A 16,964-nucleotide genomic window follows, 5' to 3' on the forward strand; every position below is an offset into this window, starting at 1 on the left:
TAACTATGGCCTCAGTTCTGTTAACAAACTATTTTCCTGTCTCTTCATTTCTATGCAGTGAAGAGGCTGAGAGAGGAATTGCCCTGGAGAGTTTTGAGGGCTAATGAGATGGCTCAGGGGTAGAGAGTAGTGCTATGCTAGTGTACAGGCCAAATAATCTCATCTTACAAGGTGAGAAGAGAGCTGACTCCATGTTCATGCTATGGTGCATGTGTGCCTGTCTGCAGGCATACACACACACACAGACACACACAGACACACAGACACACACACACACACACACACACACACACACACACACACTCTTAAAAACTATCCTTAAAATGTTATTTTATACTAGCAATATGTACTACGGTTATTATTATATTACAAATATGGATTCTTTCCTTTTTCCTTTTTCCTTTTTCCTTTTTTCTTTTTCTTCTCTTTTTCTTTTTCTCTCTCTCTCTCTTTTTTTTTTTTGCAGGGGTGGACGAGGCTGTCTTTCCCTTTCCATTTATTTAATTATACTAAACATAACAATAAAAGGGAACAAAAGGTATTATATGGGTCAAAAAAAATTCAAAACAGGGCTGGAGAGATGGCTCAGCGGTTAAGAGCACTTACTGCTCTTCCAGAGGTCCTGAGTTCAAATCCCAGCAACCACATGGTAGCTCACAACCATCTGTAATGGGATCTGATGCTCTCTTCTGGTGTGTCTGAAGACAGCTGCAATGTACTGATATAAATAATAAATAAGTTTTAAAAAAATTCAAACAAAACCAAAACAAACAACCCATTTCTATATTGTATTCCTTCCTCCTGAATATGGGAGGAATTAAATTTAGTAATTTAATTTAATTGAAATTGAAATATAAATAAGCTATTGAGAACTTGAGAATTCATCATGTGCCTGGAACTATATGAACATTTTCACACTTTCAGTCCCACACTCTAAACATTTTATTTTACTTCCACATGAATTCAGTAAGCAGCAGAACTTTATTGTCGTGTGATAGCTAACACTGTACAGTGGCAAAATTATGTGTCCAGACCTGTGCTTCACTTACACCAACCACTTATTAGCCATACAGCCTCAGTCAGGTTACTTCAGCTCCTGATGCGTCAGGTTTTCCTATGCTCAAGAAACAATGCCCAACTCATGGAGATGCTGCGAGGAGGTCATGAATATCCAAGGGAGTCATTTTTGTTATATTTCACAGAAAATGAGAAAGAAGTTGTAAGAGGTTTTCATACTTGCCCAGTCACAGTTAGGTGACAGGACAGAGATCTGAATGAGCATGTTCTTCAGGAGTGTACAGATTAGTGAGAAAGTAAGAGAGAAAGCCAGATGCACCTTTTCCTAATTTTGAAGAAGGATGTAGGGACACTCAAGACTGCCCAATAGTCAAGCTAGGAATGGGCTTCCAACTCAACAGAGTCCTATGTTCCTGGAGGGAGAGATGCGGCAAGAAGGGGCCTTCTAACAAACAGTTTCCAACACAGAGAATAAACCACTGGGTTGGCTCTGGTGCCTCATCTTGCTTGTCAACTATATTACATCTTGAATCAAATAAAACCCAAGCTCTGGGCTTTCCTGTGAGCGATTTTATTAGATTATTTAAAACAAGAAGGCCCAGTTTAAATCTGGACTGTACCTTGGGGCAGTCCACCTAAAGTCTCACGGAAGAAGGAAACTTCACTATTTGCCTGTTTGTAACTCCGTCTTTATGGCAAATCCAACTCTCCTGTGGCTGAGTCATTTCTTGGCTGTCATTAAAGCCAGGTTTGTGGGCATTCCAATGTAGACTGAAGACAAGCAGCTCTCCAGGAACTGTCCAGGACTCCAGGACCAGAGTGAGACTGCTGAGTGACTGGCCTCATGGACAGAGCAAATACAGGATTCTCTGTTTTTCCTTGTGATGCAACCATTGTTTGGACTAGCTGGACCAAATCCTATAAGCCAACCTAAGAAGTCCCCTTTTAATATAAATATGTATTTCTATTCATACTGCAAGCTATGTCTTGTAAGAGAACCCTGATTAATACAAAGACACTCACATAACTCACTGTTAAAGAATATCAGATGTAGAATGAACTTTCAAAATTAAAATGATTTAGTTGTTCACAGAAAAAAAAATTTGATCCATTTCACTTAGTATGTATAGTCTTGCTTAAAATAACCAGAAAAATAATAATGACATGGCATGGAAACTATCATCATGGGGTAGATATTAAAAAAGTTCCAGAGAACATCCTTATGTTTAGATAACAAAAGTATGAAATGTCTTCTAACCACTTTGCTGTGTACAATCAAGTAACTAGTTCTTGAAATGTTGCTGACAGTACAAGTAGACCTTGGTGTGGGTCCAAATCAGGAAGTTTATTTGAGAAGTTACTGTGGGAATAACTGAGACAGTCAAGTGTATGTTTAGATAGCACTATACCCAATATCAAACTTAAATTAAAATTAGATGTAAGACTTGATTAGCCACAGAGGATTGATTCTCCTATCCTCTATGACTAAATGATGGCAGGCTGGATATTCTCGTACGAAGGCAGCTCAAATGATGTGCATGCTCACACCTCTGCATGGAGCAATTCTTGGTGGCAAAAAAGCACAAAAGTCTCTAAATCTCAAATCAATGTCGTTTTGAACTATAGTCACCCGAGTAGAATGCATGCTCATAAGTAATTTCTAATAGCCACATGGATTTTTATAAATCCTAATAGAAAAATGTATACTCACTCAGAAATTTTGATTTTTTAAACAATAGTTCAACATAATAAAATTCAAAGTAATGTTTATTCAGTGACTAGTAAAGAATATCCCAAAATAACTTTCAGGGACATGAAAGCACATATCTGCTTGATTTATATACTGACTGTAAAGAATCAGCTTTAATTTTAAGAATTTTATTATTAGTATTTGTTCATATGCATTCTCATGAGTATTTTTTTAAACAGTCCCAAGTGACTGAGTAGACACTTGAGTTTGACTTTAAAAAAATCACTTAGAAACTTAGACCACTGTTTGCACTCAACAAAAACTTTCAAATTAATTGAGAAAAGGTATCATTTTTCGAAAATTTACTACTATAGAATTTCAAACTTAATAATACCATGAGAAGTAAGAAAATGAGCATTCTGTCCACTGTTTATGATGCCAAGTCATATATTGAAGCCAGATGTCTTAACTTCCTTAAACACTTATCAGTACTGTAATTCTTTTTGAGGTCAGGGTATTCTAGGCCAGTGTTCACCTTGAGTTAAATTTTTATGAATTCTTGGAGAATTTTGAAAAATGTATTTTTATTAAATTCACTCTCAATCCTCTTTCTGCTAACACTTTCCAGACCTACTACTTACTGTGTGTTCTCCTTTTAGGTTTTTAAAATAACCCATCAGCTCTAATTTGTGCTGACAATATCCTTCTAGTATGGGCCAGCCGCCAGGGCATGGACAGCTTATGAGGAGTTGTACCTTAATAAAGCTGACCCTTCCTCCCCAAGAAGCCATTGACTGCCCATATCTCCTTCCTTAGAGGTGGGGAAGGGAATCCTTTTATCATGTAAAGATACTTTATACCTACTCCATTGAGAATATAGTTCACCTGTCTAGAAGATATTGCCAGGGTGCTTGAAAGACCATAGTTTGTGGTCACATTTCTTTATTCCCAAACTCCGTGTGACTGATTGGTCCTTATCTAATGCTTCAAACACAGTAGATAGTTTAGATCATCCCTGAACCTTTTATATTTCACACACACACACACACACACACACACACACACACACACACCCCACACCCCTACTTATTTTTGGAAACTAATTCTGTGTTTAAGCCATTAAACTATAACAGCAAAACACAAGAAAAATGCATTTAGATATACTTGATAATAAGGCAAAGAACTGATATTTCTGAGAAAAGAGAAGGAAATGAGACTGTGAATAGAGGCAGCTTCTAGGCTATACCTCTAGAAAGAAAGCAGGCCAAGAAAAGGCCCAGCAAACAGCTGATCTGAGAGACAAATGGTACTTGTTTTGAAAATCTGAAGAAGCTAAAATTTACAGGAGCAAGCATAATGTGCTCAGAACGGGAGTTCTATACTGAGAACTCTAGAGATATGCAAAAGAATGTGTGGGGCTGGGGTTGATGCAGATGTGTACAGGGAAGAAATGAAACCATGCTGGGAGAAAGTGAAGCACTGAAGACATCTAGGAGGAAACACTTTTAGACCTCACAGAAACCTTAAACTGTTCAATAGTTCTGACTATAACTGGGAGAAACTGAACAATGCTTTGGTTCAGAAGGGTTATCAGTTGCACTAGGCTTTGTAGCACCTTCCCATGAAAATATATAAGCAAGACTCCTAAGGGTCAAATGATCAGCGAATGAACAGTGTTAGGTAAATTCCAACACTCTTTAAAGGAATCCAACGAAACCTACAATACATTTTATCTAAATACCCAGGAAATGCTGGGAATGAGAAATACAGCTGGAGGGTTTATATGATCCATTCCTTGCTATAAAACAATAGTAATTAAGTCACTGTAATATTCATAAAGTTAAATAAGGAAATAGAAAAGTCTCAAAACCATGAACATGAGACCAGATACTCTGATAAAGGAAGCAAGCTGATTCAATAGGAAGGGAGTCTTTTCAACAAATGCTGTTGGAAAAATTAGACATAAAAGAATAAATTTAATTTCCTCACACTAGATAAAAATTTATAGTAAATGTGTAATGTGAATCTAAATTTAAGAGATAAAATTTTTACAAGAAAACATACACACAACAAAAGAAATCTATAGGTTTAGGCAAACAAATTGTTCCAAGGAAAAACATAAGAAACAGGATCTAGAAAAGAAATGATACAGACTTGTTCATACATATAAGATTTGGATTAAGATACTAAGTAGTAGGCTAGTTACACTCTTGGTTTACACGTGTGCATTTCATGTGTGTGTTAAAGAACAGATATTTAGAATACACAAAACTCTTATAATTAATTTTAATGGAAAATGTTCTCAGAAGAAAAGTGAGACAAAGACTGGGATCAACTTCTTAAAAGAATGTACACAAATGGCAAATAACTGATTAAATAAGCAACCCGATTCCCACCATTGTTTGGCCTAAAGAATCGCAAAGGAGAAAAATAGGAATACACAACCAACTAAATAATTCAAATAAAAATAGAATAAATAGAATTGTCTGTATTGGCAGAGGTGTGGAGTATCCTTTAAGAGAAATTAGAAATTTGTGGTTTATGAATAGACTGCTAACTCCCACGCTAATGTTCATAGCAAAGTTACTAATGTATGCTCCAAACTGCCTATCAATATAAACAAATTAACAAGTTACAGTAGCATATACAATTTATTATTATTAAGCAACTAAATAGAACAAACTTTGGGTGTATGCAATATGAGAGAGAAACTACAAAAGCATAACCCTAAGGAACAGAAGGAAAATCAAGTTCTCTTTTCTCAAGGCTAGAAAAAGCAAAATATAGATGTCATCGTGATTCCTATAATTCATACGTGTGTGTGTGTGTCCTCTCCTAACCTGTCCAGACTAGAGCCAAGAAGTTGTCCTTAAGCCTTCTCCTTGTTGCCTGGAAAGTAGAGGGTTCAATAAGATTCAGGTTTCTGCACTGAAGCCCATACCACAATGTCATTGAAGCCACAGGGTCCTGCCATGGCATCTTTCATGAATATTGCTATAGCAGTCGCATGGCTCACGGATGCTAAGCAAATCTGGTTATAACACTTTTGATAGTCTGTCCACAGGGAAAAAGTGAGAATATTTGCAAGCTCAATATAGTTTATTTGACTCTTCATATTCCTTTCAATCACTTCTTGAAAATTGAAAGCAAGATAATTTGGTACATTTTAACAGCATTTTTAGAAATTAATGTTTTAGTCTCTAATTTTACAGTTGTGTTTTATTATGTCTATGAATAAGATAGTTTTTTGAGATTTTATTATATATTTATTGCCTTTTCCCTTGTCTTTTTATTGGATTTTTAAAAAATTTATTTACATTTCAAATGTTATCTCCTTGCTTGGTTTCCCTTTAAAAACTCTCCTATCCCATCCCCCTCCCATTGCTTCTATGAGGGTGTTCTCCCACCCATAAGCCCACCCCTTCCCACCTCCTCGCCTTGACATTCCCCTGCCCTGTGGGGTCCAGCCTTGGCAAGACCAAGGCTTTTCCTCCTATTGGTACCCAACAAGACCATCCTCTGCTACATATTCAGCTGGAGCCATGGATCTGTCCATGTGTACTCTTTGGCTGGTGGTTTAGTCCCAAGGAGGTCTGGTTGGTGGATATTGTTGTTCTCTTGGGGTTGCAAGCTCCTTCAGCTCCTTCACTCCTTTAACTCCTCTGATTGGGCCGGTTCTCAGTTCAGTGGTTTGCTGCTAGCATCTGCCTCTGTATTTGTCATGCATTGGCAGAGCCTCTCAGGAGACAGCTCCTGTCAGCATGCACTTGGAATCAGCAATACTGTCTGGGTTTGGTGGCTGTATGTATATAGGCTGGTTCCCCAGGTGGTGCAGTCTCTGGACGGCCTTTCCTTCAGTCTCTGCTCCAAACTTTGTCTCCATATTTCTGCCTATAAATGTTTTTGTTTCCCCTTCTAAGAAGGACTGAAGCATCTATACTTTGGTCTTCCTTCTTCTTGAGCTTCATGTGGTCTGTGAATATTATTTTGGGTAATTTGAGCTTTTGGGCTAATATTCACTTATCTGAGAGTGCATAGCATGTATGTCTTTGTGTGTGTGTGTGTGTGTGTGTGTGTGTGTGTGTGTGTATGTGATTTAGTATTTTTTTTAACTCGCACAGTATGATATTTGCAAGTTCCATCCATTTGCCTATGAATTTCATGAAGTCATTGTTTTTGATAGCTGAGAAGAAATCCATTGTGTAGATGTACTGCATTTTCTGTATCTGTTCCTCTGAAGGGCATCTGGGTTCTTTCCAGCTTCTGGCTATTATAAATAAGGCTGCTATGAACATAGTGGAGCATGTGTCCTTGTTATATATTGGAACATCTTTTGTGTATATGCACAGGAGTAGTATAGCTGGGTCCTCAGGTAGTACTATGTCCAATTTTCTGAGGAACCTCCAGACTGATTTCCAGAGTGGTTGTACCAGCTTCCCATACCACTAACAACGGAGGAGAGTTCCTCCTTCTCCACATCCTTGCCAGTATCTGTTGTTACCTGAGAATTTTATCTTAGCCATTCTGACTGGTGTGAAGTGGAATCTCATAGTTGTTTTTATTTGCATTTCCCTGATGACCAAGGATGTCGAACATTTCTTTAGGTATTTTCCAGCCATTTGGTAATTTTCAGTTGAGAATTCTTTGTTTAGCCATGTACCCCAATTTTAATAGGGTTATTTGTTTCTCTAGAGTTTAACTTCTTGAGTTCTTTGTATATGTTGGATATTAGCCCTCTATTAGATATAGGATTGGTAAAGATCTTTTCCCAAACTGTTGGTTGCCATTTTGTCCTGATCACAGTGTCCTCCACCCTACAGAAGCTTTGCAATTTTATGAGGTCCCATTTATCAACTCTTGATCTTAGAGCATGAGCCATTTGTGTTTTGTTCAGGAAATTTTCCCCAGTGCCCATGTGCTCGAGGCTCTTTCCTAATTTTTTTTTATCTATTAGAGTGTATCTGGTTTTATATGGAGGTCCTTGATCCACATGTACTTCAAGCTTTGTACAAGGATATAAGAATGAGTCAATTTGCATTTTTCTACATGCTAACCTCCAGTTGAACCAGCACCATTTGTTGAAAATGCTGTCCTTTTTCCATTGGATAGTTTTAGCTCTTTTGTCAAAGATCAAGTGACCACAGGTGTGTGGGTGTAAGATGTTATACGTCTTACACCTGAGGCAGGTACAAGTTAGAATGAGGCCTGTCATTGGATGAGAATGAAGGATGAGTGGTAGACAAGTTTGAGAGAGGAGCAAGAGACTAGAGCAGAAAGCAGGGGAGACTGGAAGTAATGGCAGAGAAACCACTGGGAGAGAACATGGAGCTTGTTGTTAAGATTCCATGCTGTACCTTTATAGGCTGTTATGAATGTTCTTAAGGGATGGATGTGTACAGGGTTTTTTATGTTTATGTGGTCAATTATATCTTATCAATTGGATCAGAGGTTATTCTGTTGTGTGTTCTTTCATGTGCAGATTTAAGTGTAAGAAAGTGTGTGGCGGCTCCGCGTTTCTTGCAAGGTATCTAGCAGATATCTTTGTGCACTGAGGTGCCAGATTTAGAGGGGGTAAAAGACAACATTTTATAATTTTACAGTAACATGTAGGTTCATTTCTGGGTCTTCAATTCTATTCCATTGATCTACCTGCCTGTCTCTGTACCAATACCATACAGTTTTTATCACTACTGCTTGATAATACAGCTTGAGGTCAGGGATGGTGATTCCCCAGAAGATCTTCTATTGTTGAGAATAGTTTTTGCTATCCTGTTTTTTTTTTATTCCAAATGAATTTGCAAATTTTACTTTTTAAATCTATGAAAAATTGAGTTGGAAATTTGATGGGGATTGCATAGAATGTGTAGATTGCTTTTGACAAGCGGCTGTTTTTACAATATTCATCCTGGCATTCCAAAAGCATGGGAGATTCTTCCATTCTCTGAGACCTTCAATTTCTTTCTTCAGAGACTTGAAGTTCTTGTCATATAGATCTTTCACTTGCTTGGTTAGAGTCACACCGAGGTATTTTATGTTATTTGTGACTATTGTGGAGGGTGTCATTTCCTTAATTTCTTTCTCAGGCTATTTATCCTTTGAGTAGAAGAAGGCTACTGATTTGAGCTAATTTTATATCCAGCCACATTGCTAAAGTTGTTTATCAGTAGCAGGGGTTCTCTGGTAGAATTTTTGGAGGTCACTTAAGTATACTATCATATTATCTGAAAATAGTGGTATTTTGACTTCTTTCCAATTTGTATCCCTCTGACCTTTCGTTGTCTGATTGCTCTGGCTAGGACTTCAAGCACTATATTGAATAAGTAGGGAGAGAGTGGGCAGCCTTGTCTAGTCCCTGATTTTAGTGGGATTGCTTCAAGTTTCTCTCCATTTAGTTTGATGTTAGCTACTGATTTGCTGTATATGGCTTTTACTATGTTTAGGTATGGGCCTTGAATTCCTGCTCTTTCCAGATCTTTTATCATGAAGGGGTACTGAATTTTGTCAAATGCTTTCTCAGCATCCAGCGGATGATCATGTGGGTTTTTTTCTTTGAGTTTTTTTATATAGTGGATTATGTTGATGGATTTCCATATATTGAACCATCCCTGCACCCCTGGGAAGAAACCTACTTGGTCATGATAGATGATCATTTTGATGTGCTCTTGGATTCAGTTTGCAAAAATTTTATTGCGTATATTTTACATTGATGTTCATAAGGGAAATTGGTCTGAAGTTCTCTATCTTTGTTGGGTCTTTGTATGATTTAGGTAAAAGTGTAAGTGTGGCTTCATAGAAGGAATTGGGTAGTGTTAGTTCTGTTTCTATTTTGTGGAATAATTGAGACAGTATTGGTATTAGGTCTTCTCTGAAGGTTTGATAGAATTCTGCACTAAAACCATCTTGCCCTGGGCATTTTTTTGGTTGGATGACTTTTATTGACTGCTTTTATTTCTTTAGGAGTTATGGGATGGTTTAGATGGTTTATCTGATCCTGATTTAACTTTGGTATTTGTCTAGAAAATTGTCCATTTCATTCGCATTTTCCGGTTTCCTTGAGTATAGGCTTTTGTAGTAGTATCTGATGATTTTTTTAAATGTTCAGATTCTGTTTTGTGTCTCCTTTTTCCTTTCTGATTTTGATAATTTGGATACTGTCTCTGTGCCCTGTGGTTAGCCTGGATAAGAGTTTATTTATCTTGTTGATTTTATCAAAGAACCAGCTCCTGGTTTTGTTGATTCTTTGTATAGTTCTTTTTGTTTCTACTTGGTTGATTTCTGCCCTGAGTTTGATTATTTCTTGCAGTCTACTCCTCTTGAGTATATTTGCTTCTTTTTGTTCTAGACCTTTCAGATGTGGTGCCAAACTGGTAATGTATGCTCTCTCCAGTTTCTTTTTGGAGGTACTCAGAGCTATGAGTTTTCCTCTTACCATTGCTTTCATTATGTTCCATAAGTTTGGGTATGTTGTGCCTTCATTTTTATTAAATTCTAAAAAGTCTTAGTTTATTTCTTTATTTCTTTTTGACCAGGTTATCACTGAGTAAAGTGTTTTTCAGCTTCCATGTCTATGTGTGATTTCTGTTGTTTATGTTGTTATTGAAGACCAGCCTTAGTCCATGGTGATCTGATACAATATATGGGATTATTTCAATCTTTTTGTATCTATTGAGGCCCGTTTTTGGACTGATTATATGGTCAATTTTGGAGTAGGTACCATGAGGTTCTGAGAAGAAGGTATATTCCTTTGTTTTAGGATGAAATGTTCTATAGATGTTTGTTAAAGACCATTTGGTTCATTATTTCTGTTAGTACACTGTATCTCTGTTTAGTTTCTGTTTCCATGATCTGTCCATTGATGGGAGTGGTGTGAAGTCTCCCAGTATTATTTTGTGAGTTGCAATGTGTACTCTGAACTTTAATAAGGTTTCTTTTATGAATGAAGGTGCCCTTGCATTTGGAGCATAGATAGTAAGGATGGAGAGTTCATCTTGGTAGAATTTTTCTTTGATGAATTTAAAGTGTCCTTCATTATATTTTTTCGTAACTCTTGGTTGAAATTCCATTTTACTCAATATTAGGATGGCTACTCCAGCTTGTTTCTTGGAACCATTTGCTTGGAAAATTGTTTTCCAGCCTTTTTCTCTGAGGAAGTAACTGTCTTTGATACTGAGGTGTGTTTCCTGTATGCAGCAAAATGCTGGGTTCTATTTATGTATCCAGTTTGTTAGTCTATGTCTTTTTATTGAGAAATTGAGTCCATTGATATTGAGAGATATTAGGGGCCAATTATTGTTGTTTCCTGTTACTTTTGTTGTTAGAGGTTGAATTATGTTTATGTGACTATCTTCTCTTGGTTAGTTGAAATTATATTACTATCTTGCTTTTTCTAGGGAGTGGTTTCCCTCCTTGTGTTGGAGTTTTCCATCTATTATCCTTTGTAGGGCTGGATTTGTGGAAAGATACTGTGTACATTTTTTTTTTTATGTAATATCTTGGTTTCTCCATCTATGTTAATTGGATATATAGTAGCCTGGACTGGCATTTGTGTTCTCTTAAGATGTGTATGATATCTACCCAGGATCTTCTTGCTTTCTTAGTCTTTGCTGAGAAGTCTGGTGTAATTCTCATATGTCTGTCTTTATGTTTCTTGACCTTTTTCTCTTACTGCTTTTAATAGTATATTCTTTCTTTTTGCATTTGGTTTTTTGACTATTATGTGATGGCAGGAATTTCTTTTCTGGTCCAATCTATTTGGAGTTCTGTAGGCTTCTTGTATGTTTAAGGGCATCTCTTTCTTTAGGTTAGGGAAGTTTTCTTCTATAATTTTTTGAAGATATTTACTGGCCCTTTAAGTTGGGAATTTTCGCTGTCTTCTATATCTATTATTCTTAGGTTTGATCTTCTCATTGTGCTTTCTATTTCATGGATGTTTTAGTTTTGGAGCTTTTTACTTTTTGCATTTTCTTTGACAGTTGTGTCAATGTATTCTAGGATATCTTCTACCCCTGAGATTCTGTCTTCTGTATTCTGTTGGTGATGCTTGCATCTAAGACTCCTGATCTCTTTCCTAGATTTTCTATCTCCAGAGAGGTCTCCCTTTGTGAATCTTTATTGTCTATTTACATTTTTAGATCCTGGATAGTTTTGTTCTATTTTTTTCACTTGTTTGGAAATGTTTTCCTGTAATCCTTTAAGGGATTTTTGTGTTTCCTTTCTAAGGGCTTCTACCTGTTTACTCTGTTGTCCTGTATTTCTTTAAAGGTGTTATTTATGTCCTTCTTAAAGTCCTCTACCATCATCATGAGATATGATTTTATATCAAAATCTTGCTTTTCTGTTGTGTTGGGGTATCCAGGGCTTCATGTGGTGGGGGTACTGTGTTCTGATGATGCCACGTGGCCTTGGTTTCTGTTGCTTAGGTTCTTGCCCTTGCCTCTAGCCATCTGTTTATCTCTGTTTTTAGCTGTTCCTGCTGTCTTTGACAGTGGCTTGACCCTCCTGTAAGCCTATGTGTCAACACTCATGGAAACTAGCTTTCTCCCAGCAGGATCTGGGTACAAAGAGCTTTGTCCCTGGGTTAGCTTCAACTAGAGGCAGAAACCAGAAAGATCCTATCCCAGACTCCTCCTAGGTTCCAGTGTCCAGAAGTTTCTAGGCAGATTCCTCTTGGGCCAGGAATGTGAGCAGGAGTGGTGGTTTCACCTGTACTTTCCCTCTACTTTTGTAGGTACCATAAATTCAAATAATAAATGTCTCTGTCATAGTAAAATGGATAATAATGGCTTATGCCTTTAAGATACTCTTTAATAATTCTGTTATTTGGTGAGGTGATACTGGGTTGAAATATACAGTTACTAATCTCAGCTGAATGAAAACTCTATAGGAAGTGATTGGAAGACCATGACCCACTTACCTTACAGCCAGTGACAATGCTGTGGCCCCAAGTGTTGGGTAGGCACTCAGAACACTTTTCTCCAATTGTATTGGGAGGGCAAATGCATTGACCAGTTTTTGGGTTACAATTGTTGCCCAGGTGAGAACAGTCACAAGCTTCAAATGAAAAATAGAAAACAAAGATGAGTCAAAAAAGGTAAAATTTGATATAAAATGTCAAATTCTTAACTAATTGCTTTGCTTCTTTCTACTTTTAATACTATGCTTAAGGATCCTTGTGTGGTGGGGGGTACCTACCTTTCTATTTATATCATAGTATAGTATGTCTCACAAAAGTGCTCCATCAATAAATGTTCCATTTTGTTTTGTAATTTCCAAATTTTTGCATTTCCATTTTTCTATAAAGTAAGCAATACTACTAAATTCCCTAACTATTTTTATATAGATACTATAAAATATGTTCATGTACATAGATTTATTTTATTTATTGATTTGTAGATATTGATTGTTCTTCAATTAAAACGATGAGGGGCTTCTTTCTCTCTAAGGGAGTAGATGCTTGTATATTGTGGCCCAGGGACCTTGGGGGTTTTACAGGGTAGATTGGGGACTCTGGAGTAGAAGATTCCATCTAAGGTCTGGTTTCCTACAGTCTCAAAGCTGTAAATCCTGAAGAAACTGGATATGTTGGCCTTATTGTCAGGAGATCCCTAACTACATAGAGATGGCATCAACATGTCAACTTCTTGGCATGATTTTGGGCAATCAGACTTTTATTCTATACCCCAAGGGAGGAACAAGGGTAAGGGAGGCTTCAGGTTGTTTTCTGCTAATATGGCAGAGTCAGGCTTTTAGGGTCTCTCTAATTGTCTAACAGGGATTAGGGTGGTTGATTTCATATATTTATTTCAAGTTCATTACTATTTTTTCTTTGCTATAAAAATTAAGTTTTTCTCCCTGATAATAACATATCAGATTTTCATTAAAACAAATAAATGTAATATTAATGTCCAGTATGCAATCGTAAATAGCATAGTATATTTAAGTTTTATATATATTTAAAATAGTTCCATTATAAAACTTTTAAAGTAAAATTATTTCTAAATTTTCTTGTTATCCAATTTAGTTCTTTAATTCCCATGTTTTTTCTCACCATAAATGAATTATAACATTATGATTTTCCTATTTCTCATATATTCTCAAAGATGGTGAGAATTGTGTTTGGGAAGATCTTCAAAGCCTACCATGAGAAAAGTGATAAATGCTATTTATTGTGTAGACTCAATCCAACTGCTAAGAGTACAGTTAAGCACAGTACTTAACAAAATAAATTATTCCAAGAAAAGAAATAAGAATACTCAAATTGAAATTGAAGATCAGTGCTGTAGGCAAGCTTTTTACTGGTCACCTGATGGCTAAATCATTTAAGTATTTGATTAATTTAAAATTTAAAGTGTCATACTTATCATTACTCAAAGTGTATTATACCAGCTGTGACTGCTTAGCACAATGCTTGACACAGAGTAAGTGCTAAATAAATGTCAGTGGTGACTGCCAGTGTTTTTGCTAATGATAAGCTGATACCATTATTTACATATGACATTCATTAAAAAGAAATAGATCATTATGTGATATAATTTAAATTTATGTGCTACAAAACATGATGGTACAGTGGAATCATTATTTGAAAATAGAAATTCTCTGTGTAGAACTTCAGTGTGATCACAGAAAGATCTGAGCAATGAATTAGTTTTCTCTGCCAAAGCATAATGTGTGCTACAATTAAAACTGTTAATAAAGATAATGACAAGAAGTAGGATACTTATAGATCTCTAACCGTTATTCTAAAGCTATTATTAACTCAGTGAATTCTTACAAATCCTTTTGATATACTTTTTATATCCTATGGTACAGGCTGAATTTTTCAGTGATAAAACATAATCATATTACAGAATCAAGGTCATAAAATTAGTTTCTAACTGTGCCTAACCAGATACATATCCTATAGAGGATGTTTGGCATGAGTGATACTCTTACTTTGTAAAGACTCCTATGGATTTGGAATCATCCTAGCTCTCAACTCTGCATGTGTCTACTAGGGAGTTTCTAGTGATGCTTAACTAAGAAGGTAAAACTAATCATTCATTCCGTGGCCTGGGATCCCAGATCAAATATAACAGGAAAGAGAGACAGCAACTTGGATACCATCATTGATTTCTCTTCTGAACAATGTGGCCAGATGCCTTATGCTCCTGTCAACATGCCTGCTCCAGCAGGATAGAATATGTCATCAGGCTATGAGCCAAAATAAACCCTTCCTTAAGTGCCCGTCCAAACATTTAGATAGAGACATGAGAACCCTAACATATATGATTATAATCTTATCCAGTCTGATTTTTGCTCTTCTCTATTCTGTCTTTCCGGCTTACAATGAAATTAAGAATGCATTTGTCATGTTCTGCCACTTGATAAATTTAAATCTTCTTATTTTTATCAATAACTTTTGCTAGTAAATCTCTTTCAATATATAATAGGCCATGTGTTACATAGCTCTTTTTTTTGCCAATCTGATTCAAATTAAGCCTATTTGGTGGGTGAGAGATCCTCGATTGAGGAAATGCCCCCACCAGACTGGCCTGTGGGCAAGCCAGTGGGGAATTTTGTTAATTGATGATTGACACGGGTGAGTTCATCTCAACATGAATGTTGTCACCTCTAGTCTGGTGGCCCTCAGTTGTATAAGAAAGCAGGATATGTAAGGCATGAGGAACAATCCACTAAGAAATTCTCCCTTATGGCCTCTGCATCAGCTCTTGCCTTTTGGTTCCCACCTTGAGCTCCTGCCCTGATTTCTCCTAGTGATCGAGTGTGACCTGTGCACTGTAAGCCGAAATAAACCCTTTCCTCTCCAAGTTGCTTTCGGTCATGGTGTTGTATCACAGCAGTGGAATCCCTGACTTAAATAGCTCAAAATTAATTCATAGCATGTCAAAACATTAATCAGAATTGTGCTTAAAGATCAGAATATTTTCAAGTGGTTCTTGATAATTTTGGGGGGGCTTACAGATATTAGCTGAGGGATCACATACAGTTCTTGGAAAATCTTTACCACATCACACATGGTTTAAAACGACTTTCTGATAAAAGCCATAAGTTTAAGTTTCAGGAGACAATCTGAAAGACAGTGGCTCTTTAAATCCTTTGAAGTGTTATTTTGATCCCAACATAAATTTGTGAAAAGAGTCAATGAAAACATCTTAAAATCTTTCACTGGGGCTGTGAATAAAGCATGGAGGTAGTGGCTGTCAGGCCATGAATTTAGCAAGCAGAGGTGCAACTCATTTTTGTGGTCGTTGGAATAGCATCAGTAGTGATATATAAATCAAAACTAATTTCAATCTACTATCACTACTAGTATGCTAATTGGTGTGTGTGTGTATGTGTGTGTGTATGTGTGTGTGTATATGTGTGTGTGTATATGTGTGTGTGTATATGTGTGTATATGTGTGTGTGTGTATATATGTGTGTGTGTATATATGCGTGTATATATGTGTGTGTACATATGTGTGTATATATGTGTGTGTGTGTTCAGTTCATGACTTCTGTGAAAGCTCTGGTTCTACATGCAGAAACACTCTTTCAGGCTACCATGTTAGAAACTCCAATCTATATTTCCCCATGAATTAAATTCCAGGGGCCAACTTGTTTCTCTCCTAGAATGTCAAGGTTTCTGAGACAGCTTTTGTACTAGAAAAACAAACAAACAAACAAAAACACAAAAACAAACTTCTTGGGTACATTTTTTTGTAGGAGAAGTTGAGATGTCTTGGTTTGAAAGAGAGTGTGAGCTAAGATGACCCTGGCATACAACACCCTGAACACTGCAAGTTCAAGCTACAACAGTCATGGGATTGGAGGGCAGAGATTATAGGGCACATCTGGATTGGGATCTGCTGATGGCTGTTCAGTACTTGAAAGCATAGTTACACTCAGTGTTTCCACCTGCATTGTGCTCTTTTAATTATTAGAAATTAATGTATTTGTTACTTTAAATATTCTGCATTGCGTATTTGACTTCCTTATACCTTTGCTTTAACAGATAAATCATTAACAAGAACCAGGACTACAAAATCCACGAGAGAATGGACAGGACATATTAGTCTCAGTCACAGACCTGTGCAGCCTCCTTCTTGGAAGTTGAAGTAGCCGTGGGCACAACGGTCACATTTCTTCCCTGCTACTCCGGGCTGGCACCAGCATTGTCCACTCGCTTCACAGTCAAAGGATTTAGAGCCGAAAGAATTGCAGTTGCAGGGAATACATCCCCTTCCCAGTTGTAGGCCAAAGGTTTCAGGCTGACACG

General features: G+C 36.9%; 1 protein-coding gene across 1 annotated transcript in view; it reads right to left on the reverse strand.

Annotated features, from left to right (window-relative positions):
• The window catches only part of Lama2 (laminin subunit alpha 2), a 470,233-nt gene that overhangs the window by 214,566 nt on the left and 238,703 nt on the right, over positions 1–16,964 (reverse strand). Inside the window, exons 22-23 of the mRNA XM_032895270.1 lie at positions 16,776–16,956; positions 12,621–12,757 (exon numbers count right to left, since the gene is read on the reverse strand). Coding sequence (XP_032751161.1) covers positions 12,621–12,757; positions 16,776–16,956 — 318 coding nt within the window. The remainder of the gene's footprint in view (positions 1–12,620; positions 12,758–16,775; positions 16,957–16,964) is intronic.

Source organism: Rattus rattus, chromosome 2 (assembly GCF_011064425.1).
Source record: "Rattus rattus isolate New Zealand chromosome 2, Rrattus_CSIRO_v1, whole genome shotgun sequence".
In the NCBI taxonomy this organism is placed as follows: Eukaryota; Metazoa; Chordata; class Mammalia; order Rodentia; family Muridae; genus Rattus; species Rattus rattus.